The sequence below is a fragment of the Gavia stellata genome, chromosome 3 (genome assembly GCF_030936135.1).
Source record: "Gavia stellata isolate bGavSte3 chromosome 3, bGavSte3.hap2, whole genome shotgun sequence".
Lineage (NCBI taxonomy): Eukaryota > Metazoa > Chordata > Aves > Gaviiformes > Gaviidae > Gavia > Gavia stellata.
Window position 1 is genome coordinate 6505810 of NC_082596.1, and position 26653 is coordinate 6532462.

The window sequence follows — 26653 nt, forward strand, 5'->3', positions numbered from 1 at the left end:
AAATGTAAATATACATATATATACACACATGTTTGTATATATAGAGAGGTTTTTTTATATATTTCCTATATATTTATAAAAATATTCTTATTTAACCCAAATGCAGGATTTTTCTGGGTTTTACTCATGAGATATTTTGATTGAAAGTACTTCATTTTACATTACAAAGGTTCTTTTTTTCCCTTTGGATTTCATGTCATTTCTGCCATAGGAACTGCTTTGGGGCTCAGAATATGACATTCTTTGCCTCTTCAGTCTTCTCTTAGAGTTCAATTTAGCATATTTACATGACAACCTCTTTAAGACAAAAATAATCTCTGACATGCAACCAGTTTCAGTAAATGGGGTAAGAACTTGCCCTTCTCCCACCACTGGTGCCCTCTGCTCAAGCAGTAGATTTTACATCCACAACACAGATTTGATTAACAGGGATATATCATAACTCCTTCACCATGCATAGTCATGTGTTTCCTTTCACGTGAAAAGGGAACATCTGTGGGTCTACTATTGGTTTCTCAGCAAGAAAAAAAAAACCCAGGGTTAAAGGAAGGAAGGAAACGAAGATCAGGAGAAATGAAAAACTAAAATAATTTTAGCCATTTAGTAAATCTATGTTTGCTTTCAGTCTCTGTGGAGGCCTAGATATAGCAGATCTGTTTTTATTGGGGTCTCTGTCTTAACTGCAATATAAGTAGTATGAATCTTTTGGAAATTATGCTTCTGAAAGGATTTGTCAGCTTCTGTAAAATAAAGCATTTTATCATCGGTGGCAAGAGATATGAATTTAACTGATAAGTGTGTTATAAATATGAAGTTCAAGTTCATCTTATAGTTATAGTTATAGGGTGTCAAGGTTGTGACTGTATGGACACTCAGTGCGCTTAGGTGTTAATTCACTGGTGGTCCAGGAACTGCTCAGTTTGTCACCTATATGGATGAGATAATTGATCAATCTGAGAGAAGGCAGCAACAAATAGAAGCAGCATTAACTCATTGCTGTAGTATCTTTCTGGGTGGGAATTTTGATCAGACCCAGCGATTCCTCCAAGCAGCTCCTAGAAAAGCTGACCAGTACAACTTACATGCTTTGGTATAGTGACAAACATCCTGGGTGGTCAGTCTGGCTGTCCCAGAGATTCTGGTGGGAGGTTCGTGATACAGAAATGACCAAACTGAGCACAGATAAGACTCTTGTGGATGGTCAATAGGAAGTATTCCTGCAAAGGTCTTTCTAGAACAGTCTTTCATAAACAGTTGAGATATTAATGAGACATTTCATATGTAGGTTAAGATAGTCAGTAACAATGGATGATGCATGTGCTGGAGTGGTCATACAGGACCACAGCCTTGCTGGTATAGGAATTCAGCAGAACAACAGTTGTGGGAGTCTCACCTGATCCAACTGAAGATCACTGTAAGGACCCTTGCAATGGAGACATGCGTCATCCTCTGGACAGCAACGAACTGTCCTGTTCAGGAGATTGGATTCCCATACAAGTGTTTCCTGATGCAAAGATCCCAATAAATTAAGGGGTATTTTGTTCGGATGGTTGGTTGGTCACGTGTTTTTAACAAACGCTTTGCAGGTATAAGTGTTTGTGAAATAATTAACAAGCATAAGATAACTGGCATAATATAACCTGCATGATATAACTCCTGGTTCCCTTCCTGTTTTCCTTTTTTTTCTTTAATTATAAAATATCTCTCTTTGTCATTTGTATTCCTGCATATGTGAAAGAGTATTCTTCTGCTCGTATGCTTCAGTCATATCCCTAATTACCAGAAATTGTTATCTTTTAATACTTTCTTTTTTCAAAAAATGATAATGAGGTGTAAATACTAATGTATTAGCTCAAGCCATTACTATAATTTCATTTCAAACCACCAAATAACAGGAAATCTCCTATCTTAGAAAACAGTCTCCAAAGTAGAGATGAAGAATCTCCTTACTCAGTGAGTTTGAAGCTAAAATGAAATTTATATATTAGGTGACCAATATGGGCATGCAGAAGAATGGGCAGACACTGTAGTCTCAGCAACTGCATTCATCTTGGGATGCTGAGATTTATTCCTCTGTTTCAAGCAGTTCTCTATATCTTCAACAGAAGTAGGCAAGGTAGGCTAGTTCTGTCTGATAATGAAATACTGCTGGAGACTGCAAAACTTGTCTATTTAGACTGGAATGGCTTTTTATCTTTTTATCTTAAAAGTCTTGACAAGCAATTTGAATTTGAATCTGAATCTGAATTGTGAAATTCTGTTTTGATTTAGATTAAACATAAAGGGTCTAATTTACCAACTGTTAGTGCTACTGTTGAACATTGCACATAGTTACCATAGCTTGTGAAATTACTTTAATACAAAACAAATACAAGCAACTTACTGTATGTTACAAAGCGTAAAATCCAATTGGTGCCTTTTGATAATAGATGGATTTAGTACAGTGGAAGTATGTATTCACAAATTGTTCTCTGCATTTGAATAATGAATTGGCATGAACCTTATTTAATTACAGTGTTTGCTTTTCTCAAGTAATTTTCCTTTCTCTTGTTATAAAGGAAAAGTACATTTATAAAGTAATACACTCTAATTATAGGAGAAATCTGTTGACTGAAAAGAGCATTACACAGGAAACCTATTCATTTAAAAGGCTGATTTATTTAAATACATTCAGCAGGGATATTATCAAGAATGTTTATTTTGTTTTGGGTTGTTGATTTTATAGGCTGTTTTACTTGGCTGGTTAAATCTAGAAGAACATCTTAGAGGACAGATGGACAAGGGACAGTGATGATCCAGGGAACTACAGGCCTGTCAGCCTGACCTTGAAGTCGGCGAAGGTTTTGTAGCAGATCATCTTGAGGGTCATCACACGGCATGAACAGAACAACCAGGTGATCAGGCACAGTAAACATGGCTTTAATGAAAGGCAGGTCCTCCTTGAACTAACCTGATCTTCTATGACAAGGTGACCCACTTAGTGGATGGGAAAAAAGCTGTGGATGTTGTTTACCTGGAGTTCAGTAAAGCCTGTGACACTGTTTCCCACAGCATTCTCCTTGAGAAACTGGCTGCTCATGGCTTGGATAGGCGCACCCTTTGCTGGGTAAAAAACTGGCTGGATGGCCAGGCCCAAAGGGTTGTGGTGAATGGAGTTAAATCCAGTTGGCCGCTGGTCACAAGTGCTGTTCCCCAGGGCTCAGTATTGGGGCCAGTTCTGTTTAATATCTTTATCAGTGATCTGGATGAGGGGATTGAGTGCACCCTCAGCAATCTTGCAGAAGACACCAAGCTGGGCAGGAGTGTTGATCTGCTCGAGGGACGGAAGGCTCTGCAGAAGGATCTGGACAGGCTGGATCGATGGGCCCAGGCCAATTGGATGAAGTTCAATAAGGCCAAGTGCCGGGTCCTGCCCTTGGGTCACAACAACCCCATGCAATGGTACAGGCTTGGGGACAAGTGGCTGGAAAGCTGGCTGGTGGAAAAAGACCTGGGGGTGTTGATCGACAGCCGGTTGACTAAGCCAGCAGTGTGCCCAGGTGGCCAAGAAGGCCAACGGCATCCTGGCCTGCATCAGAAATAGTGTGGCCAGCAGGAGCAGGGAGGTGATCGTGCCCCTGTACTCGGCGCTGGTGAGGCCGCACCTCGAATACTGTGTTCAGTTTTGGGCCTCTCATTACAAGAAAGACATTGAGTTGCTGGTGCATGTCCAGAGAAGGGCGATGAAGCTGGTGAAGGGTCTGGAGCACAAGTCTTCTGAGGAGCAGTTGAGGGAACTGGGGTTGTTTAGTCTGGAGAAGAGGAGGCTGAGGGGAGACCTCATCGCTCTCTACAACTACCTGAAAGGAGGTCATAGGGAGGTGGTGTCAGTCTCTTCTCCCAAGTAGCAAGTGATAGGACGAGAAAGTGACCTCAAGTTGTGCCAGGAGAGGTTTAGATTGGATATTAGGAAAAATCTCTTCATGGAAAGGGTTTTCAGACACTGGAACAGGCTGCCCAGGGAAGTGGTTGAGTAACCATCCCTGGAGGTATTTAAAAGACGTGTGGATGAGGTGCTTAGGGACATGGTTTAGTGGTGGACTTTATAGTGCTAGGTTAATGGTAGTACTTGATGATCTTAAAGGTCTGTTCCAATCTAAATGACTTTATGATTCTACTTTCAGTATAATACATTCAGTTTGATGCCTTACTTCTAGTTTTGGGAGCACAATAATAGAACATTTTCTATAGGAGATTAGACAAGGTACAACCTTATCAACCTCCCTGTCTCCAGCCTTTCATATCTAGCACTCACAGCACTAGTTCAGTCTCCAAAATTTGTAAAACGTTGCCATCTCTTGAGATCGCTAGTTGTAGGTTTTGGTAATATGCCTACCTCTCTACTGGTAACTTGCTCAACATAAAAAGGAATCTCATTGCTGAGTTCATCAGACAGGTGCTGGAAAATAATCTCATTTGGCAGCTGATAGACAGCTTTATTACTTTTTTCATCTGGGATCAATACTGCTGATGTTCTTTCAAATATCACAGGAAAAAAACAATTTTTAAAGTAAATCATTGCAGAATCTGCAATTATCAGCATTCTTTGCAGTTGTTTGCATTGTTTTCCTGACTGCCTTTTTTTCCATCATTTTTTGGCTTTCTTGATCTATTTTGCCTCTGATGATGTTGGCACAGTGGAAGTTATACTCTTCTCTGGTGTCAGTACTATTAGCTTCTCTGTTGTCATCCATCTTTGCTATCAGAGTACCTTTTGGTGGGAAGTCTTGAAGTGAAGATTTGTCAGGCATTCATTTGCTCCCAACATTTTCAGAAGGAGAAAAGGGTTTTTGCCAGAGATAGAGTCTACTGTTATAGACAGAAAGGGTCTTGGAAAAGAAAATCGGTTCAGATGTATTTTACAACTAGCATAGAAAAATCTGTCTATCTACAAACTAATGAGGGAACTGGGGTTGTTTAGCCTGGAGAAGACGAGACTCAGGGGATACCTTAACACTCTCTACAACTACCTGAAAGGAGGTTGTAGTGAGGTGGTGTCGATCTCTTCTCCCAAGTAGCAAGTGATAGAATGAGGAAACAGCTAAAGGACTTAATTCAAAGGAATTAACTCAAAAGATCATGAGACTTTTTACAAAGGAAACTAACATGTGCTTTTACAATGGATATTACAAGCCCAGGGCAGCCGTTATGCTTTGTGCAAGCTGGGATTGTCAGTACGAACTTTTGTTTTAATAGGAGTTTTGTCTTAACCAGGAGTAAACCAGTATCTGTCCTCCTGATTCAAGAAACCCAGAGAGCTGAGCACTTGGTAGTTGTTTAATGGATCATAGCCTCTGGTTTTCCTGACTGCTAGTTTTATGGCAGTGTTTTTCCTTAGGATAGCACGTACCATGTTTGTTACTGAACTTGATTTGTTAGTATTGTAGTCTGAATCCCTGTTTCAGACTATAACCTAGGAAATAGGGGGCCACCTAAATAAATGCACAGAAGATGCAATTAAAATAGCAAATGTGGATGGTTTGCAATCTTCAGGCCATCCCAAAGGGAGATATTTCTTGACATTTCTCAGCTTACTGAACAGTGACGGATAAGCTGATTTAGCTGCAGCAGTTTATAATGGCATCATCTGACAGATGCCTGCCCTGCTGGGGTTCCTGCAGACAAGGATGCACAGACCTTAGTTCACATTAGCTTAAACTGTCCCTGAGGTGGGTTTAATAATCACTGTTATGTCCTCCTCTGCATCCTGTATGTGTGACAACTTTCAGAAGAAACAGTCTGTGAGAGCAGTAATATCTTTAAGTCACTGAAGGACCAGAGATTTGGAGCTTGGCGTCTTTTTTCTATCATACTCACTTTCCACCTTGACAAGATTTTTCAAATTAGGATGGATGTTCCCATTAAACAACAGGGTTTCAAAGTCAGTTGCCATTTAATAGAGTTTCATCAGAATGCTTCAGCTTAATGATATGGCCTCTTACTCATGCACGATACAGCCTGGACTGTGCCTGTTTGGCATGGCCTTGAATTATGACTGTGCAGTGCTGTTTCTCTCATGCAATGGTATTCTCAAAGCACAGCACCTTTCTCTGGCACAGATGTTCCTCCCAGAGAGCTGGGACAGGAAGAGAAAGGAGATCTGGCAGCAATCTTTTCAGTCCTCTATGCACACGTGTGTATCATCGACATCTTATAGTAATTTGAAGAAAGTTTCAATGGACAACAATGCTAGAGGAAATTTGACTTGTCTGTTGTGGTTGTACTCAGTGCTCCTGATTCTTTGTGTCTACAGTGTAGATAGAACATGTGGTCAGTCGTCCTATTGTTCCTTCATAAATTATGGGAAGAAGTGGCCACAGTTCAGTTCCTTGATTTTAGATGTCAGTTTTATGATGAATACAATCATTCCCCTGCAATGTGTTTTTCTTTATCAGTTCTACATCTCTCAACAGAGGTGGTAGCTCAGAAACAGGTATCTAAGTTTGCATGTGTGAGTCCTTCTCTCAGAGTCCAGAATTTTCTTACTGTCTGCTTTTAATGAAGATATTTGAGAATCTTTCTTCTTATACATTTTCTCTTAAAGTGGAAGTTATAAAACTGGAACCTTTTTCTGTGAGAAATACACCGAGCTAGTCTTTATTCACTTAGTGCTTAATATTAGAAGATGGCACTCCTTTAAGGAGGGAGCAGAAGTAGCAGCTTGTGTGATCCTATTTATGCAGAAAACCAACATTACTTTGGAGGACTGCACCATTTGCTAGCTGTACTTCTTCCATCTTAAAGCATCTCCTTTTCCAAAATGTGGCTCCAGACTGAATTGTATAGTGTATGGCTAAAATGGTGGCAAAGGTTCTGCTCTTCCTCTTGATTCCAGAGGACCCTAGAGCTCTGAAATGATTAATCAGGAGGGACTTGTCTCTGTTGGTAAGGAAACAACCTAGTCCCCCATACATACACTCTTGCTGTTCATGCATAAAAAAACCAAACCACTGTGACATCAATTCTAGAATTGTCTTTAGAGTAAATAAACAAATTAAGGTTGGCATTTTGTCGCGAATGCGTGATTTAGATTGCTTAAAGAATCACCAATATAGCTATTAGCAAAAGTGGTTTTAATACGACGTTGTAGAAGTATGACTTGACAAAGTTCAATGGCAAGGTTCACTCTATTACTGCATGGAAGAAACATACAAAGGAGAATTGAATTACACTCGAGTTAGAATGATTTGCAGAGAGACCGGAGACATGAAGGATGAGGAAGACCCTCCCACTGAGTCACAAGGTTCAGAGTGGACCCCCTTGCTTTCTAAACTCCTAATGGAACTTAGGTGCGGCTAGATCCAATCTTAGTCTCAGACTTGGACAATGGTTTACGTCTAAAGGATTATATATGCAAAGTTTATGTAATGTTCCGTTAGCATCAATTCAGCGTGTAATCAAAGTTACCAAGGAAAAAATCAAAGTTACCATACTACAAGGTTATGTGTGATATCGGTCACTTACCAAAGATCTGCTGTCGGTAACAGGTCTCTCTGCCTCGAGGAGCAACGTTTAGAGGTGTCCCAGCTCAAAGGGAGATCACTGCCATGAAGCCATACTGCCTAGCAGGGAGAGCTCAAAGAAGTCTCACTTAGGGTGTAATATTTATGGGATAAAGTGGTTGGCTCGTAGTCAAATTACATGCGAGGGGAAAGGTAGGCATGAGACTCCTTGTACTCACAACTTTCTTTGTTCCTTGATAAATAAGTCTTGGAAAAGCCACCCGCTATTCATGGGTTGATTGCATGATTGGTGTTCCAAGCTCATATGCATCAATGCTCACTGCATCACTCTGCTCCTTTCTGGGTTTTCAGACAACAGATTGAAACTAGAGGAATTCACGGCCCCCACTATGGCTCAGGCCTTTACCTCCTCCAGAGTGTCCACCAAACCACTGCCAGTCTGGTCAAGGGGTTGAGCGCACCTGTGACACACACCCGTCACACATGTAAAATCTTCAGGTGACAGATTAGTAGGGCAATGACCCCAGATGCCTGTTGCTTTTGCATAGTAATGTCTCTGAAACCAAATCGTTTGGGACTTCATGTTAAAGGACCTTCAGAAACATCTGACCGTTTTTTCATTTTTGGATTCATACTGATCTCGTTTATTTCCTGAAATCCAGAGTAAATCTGTAGGGTTAATTGACAGAAATGTTTGAAAGAAGATACAAAGTAGGTAAATTCTTCTCATTCCTGCGTCTATGAATGAGAAAATAAAATTGAGGTCCTTCTCAACAAACGCAGATACATTTCAAGCTCTCTGGTATAGGTAACAGTGCTGCCAAAAAAGGGAAGTCCTAGCAGCACCCCTGAGGGTATTGCCAGCAGTTTGAGTGAGGTGATCCTTCCCCTCTCCTCAGCACTGGTGAGACACATATGGAGTACTGTGTCCAGTTCTGTGCTCCCCAGTACAAGAGATGTATGGACTTACTGGAGCCAGTCCAGCAAAAGGCACTAACATATTCAGGGGCTAGAGCACATGACGTACAAGGAGAGGCCAAGAAAACTGGTCCTGTTCAGTCCGGAGAAGAGATGATTCAGGGGTAATGTTACTGCCATTTACAACTACCTGATTAAAGAACGAAGAGAAGATGAAGCCATATTCATCTTGACAGTGCAAGGCAATAAGATGAGAGGCAACACACACTAGTTGAAACCTGGGAAATTCTGACTTGATACAAGGAAAAAATATTACTGTAAAGGTGGTAAAACACTGGAACACGTTGCCCAGAGAGGTGGTGGAATCTATTTCTTCAGAGATGTCAAGACTCAGCAGGACACAACACCGATCTGATTAGACCTGTTTTAAGCAGGCAGTAGAACTAGGTGATCTCCAGAGGTCCCTTGCAGTCTAAATTATTCTGAATTTCTACAATAATGACCAAGTTATGCTGCTAACATACAATGCTCAATGAACTGGTTTTATTTTTTTTTATAATGGTTCTTTCCCCATTCTATGTTTTGCCACTGTGTAAATCTTTGCGAAGTATACTCTCTCAAACCCTGTGCTTCAGTAAGTTGAACTATCTGGTCTCTTAAGAATTTTTATTAATTCAGCTGAGGTCAAATTTGATAAAGCACCATGCGAGAAGTGGGCAAACACTAAAGAATTTAAAACAGAACTAATTGATAAAGATTTTCAACACCTTTAATTGACACTTTTTTGAGCCCACCTGCAGTTGCATTTTCCTATTACTGTTTAGTTTTAGTTTTAAGCAATAATGTCTGCCAAGAAAGGCTGAAAATAGACCCATTAAAGTGTAGTCTTGCACAACAATACCATGTTATAGTATTGATATGATCTATGAAATTATGACATTTTCCTTCTGCTCGTCAGTGTAGCATTTAAATGCCAGAGTAATTTTTGCCTAAAAAAATCAGCAACTGATTATAAAAGAAGACATTTTTTCATGACATTGTATATCAATGCACTTCCAATTTTCTACTGTTTCCAGCAGCATTTCTTTATGCTCCCTTTTTCTGTATTCCATGGTGAGAGTAAAATGGATTCATGCTGAGGCTGGAGGCTTTGAAACCTTTCAAGAACAACCAACTCCATCAATTATCATCAGCCATTTCTCTGTGGGTCAAGATGAGCAGTCCCCTTTGTGTCTACCATAGAATGCTAGTTAACATCCTGAAGATTTGCATGAGAAAGCTGAGGGAAACATCCCAGCTCAAGCTAAGAGGCATGAAATAAGGCTTTAGGGAAGCCAAAGGGAGAAAAACACAGGAGATGCACTGGTCTGTGGTTGGTGAGTCTTCACTGTTGCTCCTGGAGATGCATAGCTATTGTGACTGTCAGTGTCCAAAAAGGCAATCAGTACCTTGTTGGCATGTAGGAATTGTATTCTTACCCCATCAATGATGGACTAAGTGGACTAAGTTGCAAATTCTTCATGTTTCTCCATAGCCATGCAACAGTGAGAGTCCTATCCTGGTACCTTTGTGCAGCCCATACACTGTAAAAAGCAGATCTAGATGAATTCTCAATTTACCTGAAGTTTCATAGACTTCAAGGACAGAGCACCTAGGTGCTTTCTTACTTCTCTGTTTTCATAACCCTTTCTTCTCCTGCAAGACAGATAACTTACTCCTGTTTTGGGGAACAACAACCGGATATAATCATTGACTGCAAGTGCTCACACACCTTTCTACTGCATTGTTGGATAAAAATTGTAAAATGCATACAGAAACCTCAGAAATATGAGCTGTTACTGATAGTTGTCATACTACTCCTTGCAGTTCTCCGTGAAATCCTGGGCACAAAGCCACAGTTTAATAAATAGTTTTATTTTAAATCTGAGCAGTGCAAATTTCAAATAAGAGTAATTTGTACAAGTGGTGTTTTTTGACAGAAGTGAAAAATTTTGATTTATGGCGCCCTAATGCAAAATCAGTTTATGTTCTTACTGTAAATGTGTTGTTTGGGAAATTTTTATATTAAACATGTTGTGATCTGTCCAATTACATCTCCTCCCACAAGAGATACACTAATCCAGACATTGATCCTGGAGTACAGAGTGGCTCATATTTGTTGATAGGATAGCAATGCCATCTGCATTTTTTTTACTAATATGCATAACAAAGCATACCATGATACCATCAAGCTCCAACCTTTGCAGAAGGGGATGAGAGGATATGAGGAAAAAGGGAAGTGAATGTAGCTATCTTTATACTCCTTTCCACCCCTCCTTCTATAGCAGAGGGTGTATTTTGCACAGCACTATCTGCATTGTGGGGAGACACTGGGTCCACAGTGGAACATGTGTGAAGGACAGAGGCGGACTTCTCTGTTGGATTGTTTGGACTGAGGGTCTTTGTCCATGTGACAGCATTGCTGGGACCTAATAGTTTTGGTATGGTTTGGGCAAAATGTACATGTAGAATGAGATACTACTATGATTACACATCTAGCTAGTTAGGTGGCTAGGAGGTAGGGATGGTAAAAATCCCTCTTTGGTGCCAACTGCTTGATTAGAAATGAAAGGCTGCCCACAACTGGATTTTTGTGGAAACATCTAGAACAAATGGAGACCATGAATTTTAATCTCTGTATTTTATTTTCTTGATACTTTTGTTACACAGGGCAGCTTTTATGTCCCATCTGAAAACTGCATGCAGCATGCATACAAATGGCATAAGGACCTCTGTCTTCTGCTCTTGAATGCTCAAAGAGGACTTCACATGTACTATACCCTCATAATGAAGGAGATTCCTGATTTACCACAGCTGAAGTTGGGTAGGTGAATAGACGTTTAAAATCACTGAATATTTTACAAAGCTGTGTTTTCAATATACATTTTAGTAGCAAAGTTCTTGGGCTGTTCAGAGATTTTAGAGGATTTTTGTCCCTGTTTTCTGACTAGTATTTATTTTGGCACACTGTTAAAGATGACTCCTTCTCAGCTTATGCAAATCCTTTTATAGGATGTGACCTGACGTGTGGAGGGGTAAAATGTTTTGATAAATCTCTCAAAATACGTGCCTGTCAGTGATTTTTGGCCTCAGTTGCTTTAGAAGACTTGAACTTCCAGTTCTGAATGACCATGAAATCTGGGGAAGACTAGCATATTTTTTTCTTCTGAGCAAACATTTTTTTTAAAACCGAAAAGAAAAATCTGAAAGGTGATATGAGTGTTTTTGAAACATACTCCCTCATTTAGAATTTGCAATGTATTTCTTCCCTGCCAATTACATAATTACAACTTTCTCTTTAAAATGATTCTGCTTTTCTTCCTAATTGAATTGTTTAATAGATTTTCTGGTTTTGGCAGAAACTTTTTTTGGCTGGTCAGGCTGGTTAGGTCCAATATGCAAGTGCTGGCTGGTTGGATTTGTGGGATGGGGCTCTGTAATTTGTGTTTAGTCATGTTTGTAACGACAGCCTGAGCTCCTGTGAAAATGAGGCACATCCCTGACTAATTCCTGCTCTCCCACCTGTTTCTTTGAATTCAATGAATATGGCTCATGATTTCACATCTGTGTTTTTGTATCTTTGTATTTCTGTATACAGGTTTTGAAGTTATCAGATTGTTATGTTGCAGAGATAATTATATTAGGCGAGTCGATTGCACTGGCCAGCAGATTTAAAAAGGGAGCAAAAAACATTTTCCAGTTTCACTGTATAGTGCTTGTATACAAGAACTATCAAACATAATACATTATGCTTTACAGACTTATGGGCTTGATAGCTCCTATTTTCCACTTCATGTCTTGCTCCCCAACATATATTTCCCTTCAAGATAGCCTAAAACTCATAGGATGGGAAGAGCACATACTGTGTTATTCAATCCAGCTACGAGAAAAAAAAAATATTACAGCATTTTAATTTGCAATTTATGAGCTTTCAGACAGAATCCAACATGCAACAAAACTCATGCTTCAGGCATCTTAGTTATCAGGCACATGTAATAGATGATTTGTGTCTCACCTGGATAGGCTTATAGGTTGGGAGATGGCAGAGTTATGTATGGTTGGTTGACCACAACTCGAGAACTACCCCAGAGCACATATTGGTTTTCTAAATACAATTAACTTGGTTTTCAAATGACTACTGGTACTGAAGCAGGCACTTAATTTGCAAATGTACTTCTTGTAACGCATGCAAATTTGCTAAATGCAAATACCCTTTTTAGCCTGTTGAGTAGAGTGTTATTTGCATCATTTTATTCACAGTCTGAAAATCTACTGAAGGTTTCGTTTTAAGGCTGATCTTCTGATGCCTGTTGCAAAACTCAGCAAAATCATGGGATGTAAATTCACCTGGTATGATGAATATGAAGCAAATTTTTATATCTGTCTCCTTACAACTATTGGGGAGAAACAGGCCCATTTAGGACAATAAAATACTTTATCTGACAAGTAGTGCTTTCTACCTTGGGTTGGCATGAACTGCACCTTGTACTTCCTCATTTTTCTCCACTGACCAGGGAGAGAATGTAAATGACTCATTCAATTGTAAACATCTATATTGGTCAGATTCATTTTGTCATAGGTTTCTAAAGGTAGTTAAGATAAATCCAAGACTATAAACCTCTGCACACTTTCATCATTCTTTTTTCTAGCTCCCTGACTAGTATATTAAAAAAAAATAGCCTAATTTAGACGTTAAAAATGAGAATGATTGTATCCCAAAGTTTAGCAGCTGAGGATGGGTCTTTTCAAGGTGCTACCAATCTCAGTCTGTCCTTTTCCATTCCTTAGTACTACTTAAGAAGAGTCATTTGGGGACTGGGGAGGGGTTTGGCCTGTTGGTTGTTCTGCTTTGTTTCTTTACAGATATTATTAGAAAGTTCCGCATTGCAAAATCAAGCTGCCAAAGTTGGAGAGTTGATTTATGTCCTCCTTTGCCTTATAGTCTGTGGTGCATTTGTGGAGTGTCCCTGTGCTGGATTCTCTCAGGACTACATCAAAGCACTGCTGCTTGTTGTAGGAGTGGAGAGGTACTTTGCACTCCACAAGGCAGTACAGAGATACCCAATCTTTTACTAGTCAGACATCTGGTATCGCTTACACAGTCCTGTGTAGCACAATAGGGAGAACCATTTCTCTGCACATCATTTGCTCAGATTTTGCAATCATGAGACTTTGCATTCAGTTCTGGAGTTGGCCATAAATACCAAAGGCTCATAAGCAAATTTCTAGTAAAAGAGAGGGTAGATAATGAAAAGCCAAATTCTGCTGTCTTTGTCCTGACAACAACATTCCAAAACTTCTACAGGTTTAGTGGTCCAGCTTACACAAGCAGAAGTTGTACCTGCACCTGCACCAGTACCAGGTGGGCTGTGGAGTGCCCACATCCAAACAGAAGCTTGTCTGTCAGGGAAGAATGTCAAATGACCTATTTCTCACATGAATAAACAGCAGAGCATTAACATTTCACATCTACTGTTCTCAAACCTGATCTTTCTTTGTGTTTTTTCCTTAGAGGAGCTATCTGTGGAAGAGACGTTATCTCAGCTTTGTACGGAGCTGCAGGTATTTTCTTCAGCAGAATCTGCCCACATGTTTTTCAACTCCATTTTTCAAGTGCACTGAGACAGCCCAGTCATGTATCAGAGTGGGGAGAAAGGGAATTTGGTGCTATCAGAAAGTTTGTTGAATGTTTCTCTTCCATGAACAATTTCACGTAATTTTGATTAGTCGCTTACAAGACATTTCTGTCACTTTTAAGAAGTCACCAGCTGGATTGCTTTAACATCCTTCAGTGAGCCTAGCCCTGAGTATCAAAGTATGCTGAAAAAAATTAGTTGGGGGTACGTTGCAATTACAGCTTTTATGCTGACAGGAGAAAAGATACTTTGGCAGGTTGTACAAACATATCTTTTAAAATAAAAATGCCTAAATGTGTAGGGAGGCTCATGGGAGGAAAAAAGTGATTTTGGCACAGAAGTCACTGAACTGCTCTCTTGAACTTCCTTCTGCCATGTTTATTTCAAGTGAGACACAGACAAGTCGTCAAGGGTACCAGGAAGAAATGCAAGCGTCAGTTGATCACTGGGGAAAATGCTTTATAATCAGAGATTTAATAGATTTGTTTTGCTCAGTTTATTAGCAGGAGGGACAGCTTAGGGAAGAATGACAAAATAACAATTAGCGGAGGGAAGCTGAAGCCAAATCAAACTGGAAGTACAATCACACTCCACTTACGAATGGTGGACTAATGTTTGTCAGCCATGGGTGAAAAACATTTGAAATGGCAAATTTCTTTCTTTTAAGTCATGACTTGGATACTTTGCAAGAAATATGATTTCATATAAATTTGATTTAGAGAAACATAAGTTATTTGGCTCACCTCTACTAGATTTAGAAGCTGTAAGGGTATAGGAGGTCAGACAGCACAATCTAGAGTCTCCTTTGGACTTATCTTCTATAAGTCTGGGAAAGTCCAAATTGGCTTGGCATACATCAGAAAATGCCAGCATTAATTTCTCCATATTTTCTAATTCCTGTCCAGTTCTTTTTCTCCCAAAAAGCTTGTTGACTTGTTTTTCGTGGCAATATTAATAAAGCCAGGCTGCTTTGACTCTTGTTTGAAAGCTGCTGGGATGAGCATAGCAACAGATAGGTGAATGCGACGGCTAGAACAGCTGGTTCTCTGGGGTGTTATAAAAACTTTGGTTTTCCTGTACGCTGTGAAAATGTTTTGCTTTGGCATCCTGGGTTGGTAGCTTTCTATCCATCTATGCATAATTTGATGATAAAGACAGTGAATTTGCAGAGACTCTCACGACATAAATGTTGAGATCTTGTACAATACTGGTGGGACATAGGTGCAGCATTGCCCATCACTGCAGTGTATGTGCTGAAGTCATATGTACCTCTGTATGGTGTACAAATTAGTATTGGCAGTGCTCTCACAGTATTTTGCCTCTAGGAGTATGTGAACTGAAACCATTTCTTTTCAACAGAACATACGAAAACCAGACATTTCTAAAGGAAGAAAATGCTATTAAAAACCACACAGAGAGAAGCCTGTGGGGTTAGTTTCCCATTACCACTGTGTTACCAGAGTCAGGTCCATTTTTAAAATTAAATACAAACAAAACAAGAAAAAAAAGTTAGTTTAACCTGCCATAGCTTTGTGTTCAACCTAAGAACACAGCAGATACGCAGTGCAGGAGAAAGTGGAAGGGGGAATATTTTTTAATTGTGTGATTGATTTGTAAACAACCAAGCAAAAATAACTCCTCAAAAAACCCTCTTGATTGCTTTGTGTGACAGTATTGTTAAAGCCAGACCACCCTGAGTGGGGCTTGAAAGGTGCAGTCGCAGGGAACAGCCCAGCAGCAGGTATGTGAATGGAGTAACCAGAATCACATTTGGTGATCATTTTAATTGCTGGGTTTTGCTCTGAGGAACTGAGTCCCTGGGATTTGACCTGAATCGCTAGTCTTGCTAAGCTCTTGTCTGGCGTGTGGCAGTGCAGTAAGACTCTCACAATTAGAAGTAGGCATTGTCTTTTCCTTCCTTCCTTCCTTCCTTCCTTCCTTCCTTCCTTCCTTCCTTCCTTCCTTCCTTCCTTCCTTCTCTCCCTCCCTCCTTCCTTCCTTCCTTCCTTCCTTCCTTCCTTCCTTCCTTCCTTCCTTCCTTCCTTCCTTCCTTCCTTCCTTCCTTCCCTCCTTCCTTCCTTCCCTCCTTCCCTCCTTCCTTCCTCTCTAATATGTTCAAAAGTTTAGGAACCAATAAATTAGAGAAATAGCTGTCGTACACCTATTCCTAGTATGGCTTGCATTAATAATGCATCATCTTTGAAGACTACGCTTTCAGTTTATGATGTAAAAGGCAGCTTACTGACTAAATAAAAAAAATAGAAAATGGATGTACAGCAGATAAAATTGAGTGCAGTAAATAAAGTAGTGCCCTGACTCTGCAAACAGAAATGTTTGGACAGGATATTTTGTCTACCAGTATCCCCCTGATTTTTCCAGTACCAGAATGGGTACTGGAGCTTGTGCCATTTTGGATAAGTCGTTAAAACAGAATAGCACCCAAACAACATAAACTCAGTGACAATATCTGTGTTATCCACACATGCATTTTCTCTGTTTCTCTTTCCCTCACACAGACAATTTGCTTTTAATCACGGCTTAGTTTGCAATGTCACCAATCTGGAAACTACCTGCATAATAAGATGTGAAAAATAAGCAGGTTTCAGCTAGACTGCAGTCCTAACCAAAAAAAAGACCTGGCCAAGAACTGATAAGTGATTCCTCTGGTATTATTTCTGGAATATTTCTGGTAGAATTACCTGTTTCATGGAAGCAGGTAGGGACCCTAAGAATAGATGAAGGCTCAGTTTTGTACTCTTTGTGCCAAAACATGGAGGTAAAATGCAATGTCTGCCTCTTCTTAAAGAAATTGTGAAACCAGGGAGATTGATATGCAGACACTTCGCTGCTGACATGCAGTTCTTGGGCTGCAGAGTTTTAGAGAAGAATTGCAGCCTAGAGCTGGAGGGCCCCAACATGTCCTAGTGTGGGAGAGAAGCAGCAGCAGACTCTGGGATGTCTGTTTTCATCATGTGTTGAGGACACAGTGTTTTGGTTTTGGGTTTGTTGTTCATTCACCCCCCCAATCACCCATCTGGCATCCTAGCGTGACATGGCTGAGAAAGCTTCTTTTGCTGTCAGAAAGGAGATAACGGGCCATGGTTTATTATTTCAGAGCATCCAGCACCATCTGGTGGATAATTTGGAACCCACTTTCTTTGATTTTTTTTTTCCCAATTACTACATCTGCAGTAAAGCGTCTGTAAAAATTGAGACAGTTCCCACTTCTTGCTCTCCCGTTGTGCAGCTGAGACCCTTTGCCCTAAAATATGTGGCTTTTAAAGAGTAGAAGCAAAAGTCTCACCAACTTTATTTGGGGTAAATTACCTGAAAATAGTAGCTTTAATAATAATTCTAAATCAAGATGAATTTTTGTTGTTGTTGTTCCTAAAAGAACTTCATCTAACATACAAACTGATTTTTCCTTCCTGACACTGTCTTGATCTCAAAAAGTTCTTTCTCTCCTCCAGCTGCTGAGCAATCCAGAGAAGATAGCAGAACAGATAAGCAAGGACCTCGCCTGGCTTTGCTCCCACCTCCTGGCCCTGTGGACCCAGTTCCTGGAGGTGGCAACGCTCCATCCAGAAGTCACAGCTTATCTGACTCAGGAACATCACATGCTGAGGGTAATGTTAAGAAGTTAAAAGCAAGTTCAGTAATGGTTACCTCCTGACAGACAATGATCTGGATATGTATTTCCAATACTATTCTGCCCATATGAGTGTTTAGTCAAAATGGGGTGAGCAGGACAAGAGGTGAAGAAGAGGTGAAGCCCAGGATTTGAAATTACAGATTTCAATTTCTGGAATGAAGGTTTTTGCTGTTATGGAACCCTGGATCCTGTGTAAAACAAGTGCACTTTAAACACCAGAATCAGACATGGAACAGGAGGTGGGTGGGAAGAGGTAGATATTGCCTGTACTTGCTAGATATCTGTAAATCATAAATATTTGTTTTAAAAAGCACAAGCATCACAATGACAGATAACCAAAAAGATTATTTTATCTTAACTTCTTTCACAAAACTACCATGAAGAATATAGATTTGTTCTCTTCACTATGTCACATATATATAACTATATAGCTAGTTTTTGCCTTTCTCCTAGTGAGGTGCACACAACAAAATATTAATATTGTACATGTGGAAATTGCTTCTTGCACTTGATAATAAAGAAGGCACAAAAGCACTTGTCTTTTGAACTAAATTTGTCAGATCTGCTTATCTGATTAGTTCAGCAAGTTCTGTGTCTTACATTAGGGCATTTTTGGTTATTGACCAGACATCAGTTCAGCACATCACCTGAATTGAACTCGTAGTCTGATCTAATCATTAGAGTAGGGACATAGAGAAAAGGGTAGGATTCACCTTGCTTAGCTTTAGGAGTCTCCAGTGTAGGTATTGACATCTCAGCTTATATTCTGCTTCCTGTCAAAGCCAGTGGAGGTCCAGTTACTCTCCAGAGTGTCCAGAACAACTCTCCAGTTGCTCTCCCCAAGAACATGGTTGAGCTTGCAAAAAGAAGGCATAAAATTCAGGAAGAGGTGACTGAGTGACTGATGCTGAGACTCCTCTGGTTAGTTTGACCAGGTCTCCCTTGACTCTGAGAGGACCTGGGTGGCTTTCGGCCAAAGGACCCAACTCTGTATGCTCCCAACTGCAGCAAGGTGAATCCCAGCCTGTAGTTTGTTCCAGCCTCGACTGATACCGACTGCCTGCTTGACCTTTGGCAAATTACATACCTTTCTGTGCTTCAGTTCTTCCCCATATAAACTGTGGGTAATGATAGTTTCCCAGCTCTGGAAAACAGTTTGAGAGCCCCATATAAAAAGAAATACTATTAAGATACAGTCTTTTTGAAGGGATGCTAGTCCTTTTTTTAGAAATGCTGTTTGTTAAAGCACATCTGGGATTTAGGGAGATGCCACTTTTAGGGGGCATTTTCTGACACTGTAACAGAGGTCACTTTTACAAATATTATTAGTAATGTATGGGCTGCAGTTTAACAGCTTAGTACATTTGATTGCATATTACGCTTGATTCATCTAAACTCAAAGCTCATTCCAGGGCAGATAGCAGCACTGAATTTTTTAAAGCTTATTTCACACTCCGTGCTCTGCCAGCCACTTCAGGTCTGTGGCTCTTTTCTAGTTGATTATCCAATACTGAACAGATCTAACGTCCGTGAAGAGATTTGAAGAGCTCTCATTTGTAACTATCATGACATAGGCAAATGCGTTTCTACCATGATAGGGTTTATTCTCCTCTGGGCTGATAGATACGACTTCCTTTACTCTCTTGGGAGTCACTGGGGATATTCCCACAGAACAGATGATCAGTTATCAATTTTTCTAATTTAATAACTCACTCCACTGCTGCTATATGGTTTGCACAGTGGGAAAGGAAGAAAACTTCCCCACTTTAAGAATACAGGGGAAAATGATAAATTTGACAGCTTTTAGAAAAGTAGTCAGAAGATGCATGTAAGCAAATCTTGATTTACTGTCAAGGGACACTTCTTACCTCCCAGCAAAATACACAACACCACTAGCTGCTTTGTGCTGGACTGGGAAAGTGAAGCAAAATTAAGCTCTTTGTTTTTTTCTGTCACCAGAGTGGTGCAACGCGGATGGACCATACTAAGGGATCTGGTCCTGACAGTCACTGCTCTGTTATTAGCCTGATCGTACTTGGCACCTTTCAGCAGATCTTAGGTTTAACTTGTGTGTTTCTCCCTCAGGTGAGGAGATTCTCAGAAGCCTTCTTCTACACTGAGCATCAGAAACTTGCCGTGCTCACATTCCAGGAAGGCCTGTAAGTGACCCATTAACCCTCTCCTGTCACTGGAACAACTAAAAATGTACTTTAAACCATTTTGCAATCAGGACTGAGGTCTTTTTCTGCTGGATATGGAAGAGTTTGGTTTGAGAGAAGTCACTGTGTCTGTTCTAGCTCCATTGAAATCAGTGTCAAAAGCAAATGACTCCAATCAGGCTCCAGAAATTATTAATTTCAAGATTCCTATATTCTAGGGATACGATGCAGGAGATCCTCTTTCCCCACCTCTCTTCTCAGTCACAGTTGGGTGCATTTCTCTTCGGAGCGTATCTCCACCAACACCACCAGCCTCAGGGCAGGCAGAAATATTTTTCTATCCCTTTCTTCAAGTATCTTCCTAAATCCACTACACCAGACCCAGTATTGGTACTTCTAATGGGAAATAACTGCTGACAAGCAACAAAAGCTTAACATTTAAAAATTTGCCTTTTACCATCCCTAACATACATTTTTGGGGGTAGGCAGTCATGGATATCTTTTGGTATTTAGTCCAGCCCTACTTTCTATAGCAGAAAGTATCTTCAGATGCAGACAGGAGCATTAAACAGCCAGTGCAAAGCTGTGGATGTTCACTAGATGCAGCAGTGGAAGATGGGAATGGGGGATACTACCACATTAGCTGGAGGAACCGTGGAAGTGATGTGTGCTCAGGGCTGATAACTAATTGACCAAGAATCAACAGTGCAAAACAGTCCGGGAAAACAAACTTTGCACTGGGCTGCATTCGTAAAAATATGCTATAAAACATTGGCAAGGTACGTATCTCCTTCTGCTTGACACTTCTTGCTTGGAACCAAGCCGGGCAGTATGAGGAGCCAGTTTTAAAACTACGCCAGGGCAAATCCTGCCTTCAGGTTTAGCCGATGATCCCAAGTGGAGCACATGGTTAATACTCAGGACCTGACCCCTGAAGGCAGAGTTCAAAGAAAGATGCTGAGATTTGAATTTCTGAGTAATGAGGGATGTCTGGACTATTTGCCCACTGAAACAGCCTGTCACCGTGGGGGGACCACAGCATTACCAGTGTGGAAACTCGTCTTTCAGAGGGGGCTTAAAGGCCATGACATCAGGTCTTGTCACGATGATGAAGCTTAAGTGAGACATCTGCTTCTGACTTAGTGCAAAGTAGAAAATTACTTTCTCAGAGCTGTCATAGGGACATTAGGGCTGATTCAGTGTTGATGGGAAGGGCCATGACTTCATTAGTGGATGGGTTGTACAAAGCTACCTTGTTCTGCCAAATTAGAGCAGCACCATGGCTGCAGGGGCCCAGCTGTGCTTACTTAGTCCTCCCATGTCAGGTTTTAACTGAGCTATGTACAAGGAAAACCCCATGTCAAGATCCTGGGGTGAGGGCACAGACACTCATGGCCCCATTCAAGCAAACATAACCCTTCACCGGGGGAAGCCTAATTGCATGAAGTGCTTTTATTTCTCCAGGCAGCCACAGAACTAGCCCATTTCCTAGAGATAAAGATATTTTTTCCTCAGTGGTTATCAAGGAGACTGAGTAAAAAAAAAGTAAAATAGTTTACAAACTTTGAAAGTTGGTCTATGTAGTAAATTCAGGCTATACAGGCCTTGTGGCAGAGTCATGTTTTCCTTTTGATTTTGATAGTTGGAAAAACAGAGTCTTGGCTGCCAGAGTATTATTAATGTTGGGGGTGGCAGTAGGGAGTATTAATTGGGTTCACAGAGTCTCCAGGTGAGATCAGCTCTCAGCATGCCAGGTGTTGTACAACCACCTTAAACAGTAACAGTTTTTGCCCCCAGTTCATTCTTTCTTCTTACCAGGTAAGGGCTTTTTTTTGCCTCCTGTACCATTGTTGTGAGTTCTGTGTGAGGCCATGCGCCTATATGCCTGGCAGCATTTGACTGCTTAGACAGAAAAGGACACACCATTTTCAATAGGTTGGGTATCACACAGGGTGGAAGCCTCTAGCAGGTGACATATCCTCCCAATATTTTACAGAAAAAATTCTTTTTTTCTCACACCTTTCAATATCAATAATTCATCTTTTGTGCCAGAGATTGGTCTTGAAGCAAGTTTAGTTTATTGTTTTTACATGCGGTCTTTAGTAAAATGCCGATGCTATTAATTAACGTCAGTGAGAACTTTATTATGGTGCTAAGAGTTAACTCTGAACACCCAGGTGTTGCTGCAGGCAAGAATTAACAGTTAGCTGTTTGTGACTCCTGTCTGAGTCATGTTTTAGCAACTGATGGTTTGTTTATCTTTGAGGAAAAAATAACTGGCCTACAGGTAAGAGCAAATGATGGACAGCCACAATTATGTCTGAAATTGAAGCTGATATGCTGGTCTGAACAAGTTATTTGTGTCTGGACATAAGCATCTTCCATGCTGGCATGAATTACAAACCTGCTGTTTGAGTTTTGCTTCATAACGTGTAAAGTGTGTTTTTTCCAGTAAACTGCCACATGATGATTACCTGCCTTTTGCTAATGATAATCTGAAATATTGCCATTGTGCTGTCCTATGGGATCTGTGCAGAATTGCTTTCAGCTGACCATCTATGAAAAGCTTGTTGCCTTCCTCTTTATTCCTTAGGATACACAGACTAATTCATCAAAGAGTCAACACAAATAAATAAACTTTGTATTTGATGTTTTCCCCATTTTTTGAGGAAGATGCTTACATGGGAAAGCTCATCAGAACTAAAAAGTACGGTAGTTATTATAGCTGAACCCACAGTCATGTGCTAGTTTAATGTCACATTCACTCATGAAAGCCAGGCAGCATTTTACATGGCCCAAAAGAGGGAAACAGACAGTTATTCTAGTTCTGCCAACAGGCAGTGGCTGAATTGATGTGTCTTAGCTCTTCCAGATGCATACGTATGTGAGATATCACAGTGCTCTGAGGACTGGTGTAAGTAAGACAGAGGGCCTGCCACGCATCCTTTTTGACCTTGTTCCTCCCTGTACTGCTCAACCAAATTTTTTATTATTGCTTCCTGCATCTGGGTTTTGAAACCCTTGCCACAGCCAGAGTGACAGACCTCTTTTCCTGGCCGGAAAGCCAGCTGCAGGATCCGGTCTCAGCCAGCTGCAGTGATCCCTGGGAGGACAGCGATGAGTTATGGTAGCGAACAGGAGGCTGTGGCAGCAGCAGCTGGAACAATTTCAAGAAGACGGAGGTTTTGCAGTTGTAGGTATCTCTAACAAATAGAAATCAACTCACGGGAAACCTCCTAGGAGCGCTGGGTACCCCCTCGTCATGCAGTACTGCCTCCTCTCCTTTTAAGCACATTGTCTCTGTCCTCTGCCTATACATCTGGCTTTGCTGCTGGGCTTGCAGGAGTGATGGAGAAACAGCATGGTAACTACTCAAACACTCAATTTCTTTTGTACTTTGCTCCCAGGATCCAAAGTCATGGACAGATTTCTACAGAAATTCGTAATTCGGAGTACTTCACCAGCATGCCCCCTCTTCCGGCAGAATGCCTCGACATAGATGGGGACTGGAACACACTCCCAGTTATCTTTGAAGATAGGTACATGGATATGCCTTGCAAAGGTGAGTGAACCACCACAAGGTACAGCTTCATGAGACAGCCTGAGCTAAGGGACGTTCACTTCCCCAGCCCAAGGTAAGCAATCTCACATCCTTTGGGCTGACTCTGGCTTAGATCAGAGTGTGATCCACTATGTAATATAGCTGAATAATTCTGTTTTTCCTAATAGCAAACTAGAGTATTTCCTGTAGCTTCATATTTTTCATCTTCAAAGTAAGCTCTTTAGGTACAAGAGCTGGAGGCAAAATCTAGAAAGAAAACAAAATCTTTTGGATTTTTATGATAGTAGAAATTTAAAGGAAAAACAGCACTATGAAGTTCATCCCCAGTGTGACATCTAGTGGTAAACTCGGAACAAAACCCGCAATTTCAGCATAAAGCCCAACACTGTCCCTGAAAGGCAGCATTGCTTTCCAAAAAACTATTTTCCCGTTGAGTACCCAAATCAAATTTTTAATTAAGAAATTATTTGGTTCCACAGATGTGTAGTGAAAACTCATAGCCCTTGGTTCCCTTTTCTTTTTACTCTATTAAGACTAGCAAGGAAGCAATATGTATTAATATTATAGGTGACCATAGTCTAGTAAATATGGCCTGTGGTCCAAGATTTCCACTCTTCCAGAGTTATCCAACTGTCTAAATTTTGACAATGCTCATTACAGATATTTAAACTATTAAACTGAGTATTAAACTGACTCACAAGCAAGAGCTGTACTATGAACAATGTCATATGACAGCAGGAATACAAAGAAGTGTCAGCTTTGTTTTGCTTACCTATGATGTAAAAACTAGCAGTTTAGATACAATTATACTGAGGAAAGTATATTTTATTGATATTGTCTTCTTTGGCCTAACTATAACTCTTTAGTGAGTAAAATTCTAGCTAAAGGCACTCTGGCATTTGCATTTGTAATATGCCTCTAATGTATGTATAATTTATATAATATAAATATACATACTTTTTTAGGCCTTACAATCACTTTTCAAAGTCCCACATCCCTTGGGGTAATTTGTTGTGTTCTTGCAGGTACTACTTTTTTTTTCTTTCTTTCTTTCAGATCAGAATTTGGAAGTTTTCCCAGATTTTGAGGTTCCTTCAAATACTCAATTGGGTGTAATGGATGACAGTGAAGATTTTGCATCAAATGATGCCACTGCAGTAATGAAAGGAGACTTTGGGAAAGGTACTCTGCTAATACACACAGATAGGATAAACGGGAATCTCTCCTGCATATACAGCGGTACTGAAGGCGCTGCTTATACAGCTAAGGGTTTAAACCAACACTCCACATCTCAGGTATGTACAGCGAACAAAGAAGGCCAAAGTAAACATGAAAATATTTTTGTTCCAAGTAAGGAAACTACTTCTGACTCAGAGCCAGGCAATACAGAATGCACATCGGAAGACTTTAAAACACCCAAGGAAGTTTTATTAAAAGACAATAGACCTGCAGCGGATGTTACCTATGGAGATACGAAACCTAGCAATAAGGATTCCCACAAAAGTGAGCCCGTGTTAATTGTCAGTGCTCAGTATGAGTGTGGAGCATGTGGAACTGATGGCTTGGAAGACAGGACTGAAATACATAAAACAGGTGAATCTAGTCATCCCGAGAATAATTTCACTTCGTCTGAGCTTGCACTGAATGAATTAACCAGTCTTGAAAAAACAGGAGATCCAGACACCAAGGCTCTGCTCCCTGTTTTGAAATCTTTGCCCACACACAACTTTGAAGTGAAATTGTTCACAAAGGAGCAACGAGGTGAGGAGAGTGAAGAATTTACCCTGATGTCCGGGGTTATAAAAAGATCCTCCTCTATAATATCTGATTCAGGCATTGAAAGCGAACCAAGTTCGGTGGCATGGTCTGATGCTCGTAGCCGGGCACTGGAGCTGCCCAGCGATCGAGAGATCCTGCACCACTTGGTACGAAGGCATGCCATCCACAGAAATTCCCTGGAGGGTGGCCACACAGAAAGCAATACCAGTTTGCCCAGTGGGATCCAAGCATCGCTCACCTCCATCAGCTCTTTGCCCTTTGAGGAAGAGGAGAGGGAAGTGGAGCTTACCAAACTGACAAAATCTGTCTCAGCTCCTCAGATCAGTAGCCCAGAAGAGCCTGCAGAGGAGCTGGATATATCCAAACACAGTGAAGCAACCTCCGGAGATTCAGGAGGAAACTTAAAAAGTTGCACAGAATCAGATGGTGGAGACGGAAAATTAATCTTGGACATTTCTGAGTGTCAAACCAATACTGAAAGTGGACAACTACAACTAGAAGGACATCCCAAACCCTCCGTCAAACACCGTAGCACAAACACTGATTTACAAGTGGAGGAGGAGAAGGAAGGTCTTCCAGAGACTTACTGTAGTTTGGAAAGTGCAAGACCACCGATTTGTCCAGAGCAGCTCCAAGATAATGTCTCTGAGTGCCAGTCACTGGAGAGCAATGGTGAGTGCAGCTTAAAAACACCAAGGGCTTGTAATTACTTGGACAAAAATATAGGTAAGTTTGACACATGCATCGAGGATCCAAAGGATAAACTTAAGCCGGACAGTTTAAAAATACAACAAGGCTTTTACTCCAATAGCAGAATTTCAGGAGAGGAGAGTTTCTCACAAAGCATAAAGCTGGTACCAGATTTTTGCTATCCTGTTCCAGCTTCTTCAGAGACCTCAACTGAATTTGGTTCAATGCAAGGAGAGTGTGGTAGTTCTCTTGCTGATGAGAGCCCAGCAGTGTATGCAGAAATGCAGGGGTTACAAGAAATTGAGCTCAACGACTCACCTGCCTCAGCAGACCTTGCTGGAGGATCCTACCAGGCTGAATATCCTCAGGAAGCCAACAGCCAAGAGCATAAACTTGTAGCTAATGGCACGGGGTTTCCTTTGGCGACGACGGAGGGAGTAGCCCTGGAAAGCAGAAAGGCTGTTGATGTGGTTAACCTGTCTGTCTCTTGCACAGCCACGTGTCTTCCCTTTTCTTCTGTGCTTAAAGAGACCCCTGCTATGGTTGGCTTCTCTGCAAAGCAGGCTGCATTCCCCATCACACGCCAGCCTCTGGGCTCTTTCGGAGTTGTCTCTTCTAACTCACATGAGATGGATGAAGACACCAATGAAAGGATGCTGAAGTAAGAATGTCTAATTACTTTCTTCATTAACGTTACTGTAAAGCCAAGAGACCCT

At 40.8% G+C, this 26653-nt stretch overlaps 1 protein-coding gene across 1 annotated transcript in view; it reads left to right on the forward strand.

The window, feature by feature from the left end:
- FAM135B (family with sequence similarity 135 member B) overlaps positions 1 to 26653 on the forward strand; it is a 145743-nt gene that overhangs the window by 106933 nt on the left and 12157 nt on the right. Inside the window, exons 7-12 of the mRNA XM_059815340.1 lie at positions 11130 to 11283; positions 13972 to 14021; positions 17566 to 17721; positions 19833 to 19906; positions 23314 to 23468; positions 24525 to 26598. Of these exons, the coding sequence (XP_059671323.1) occupies positions 11130 to 11283; positions 13972 to 14021; positions 17566 to 17721; positions 19833 to 19906; positions 23314 to 23468; positions 24525 to 26598 (2663 nt within the window). The remainder of the gene's footprint in view (positions 1 to 11129; positions 11284 to 13971; positions 14022 to 17565; positions 17722 to 19832; positions 19907 to 23313; positions 23469 to 24524; positions 26599 to 26653) is intronic.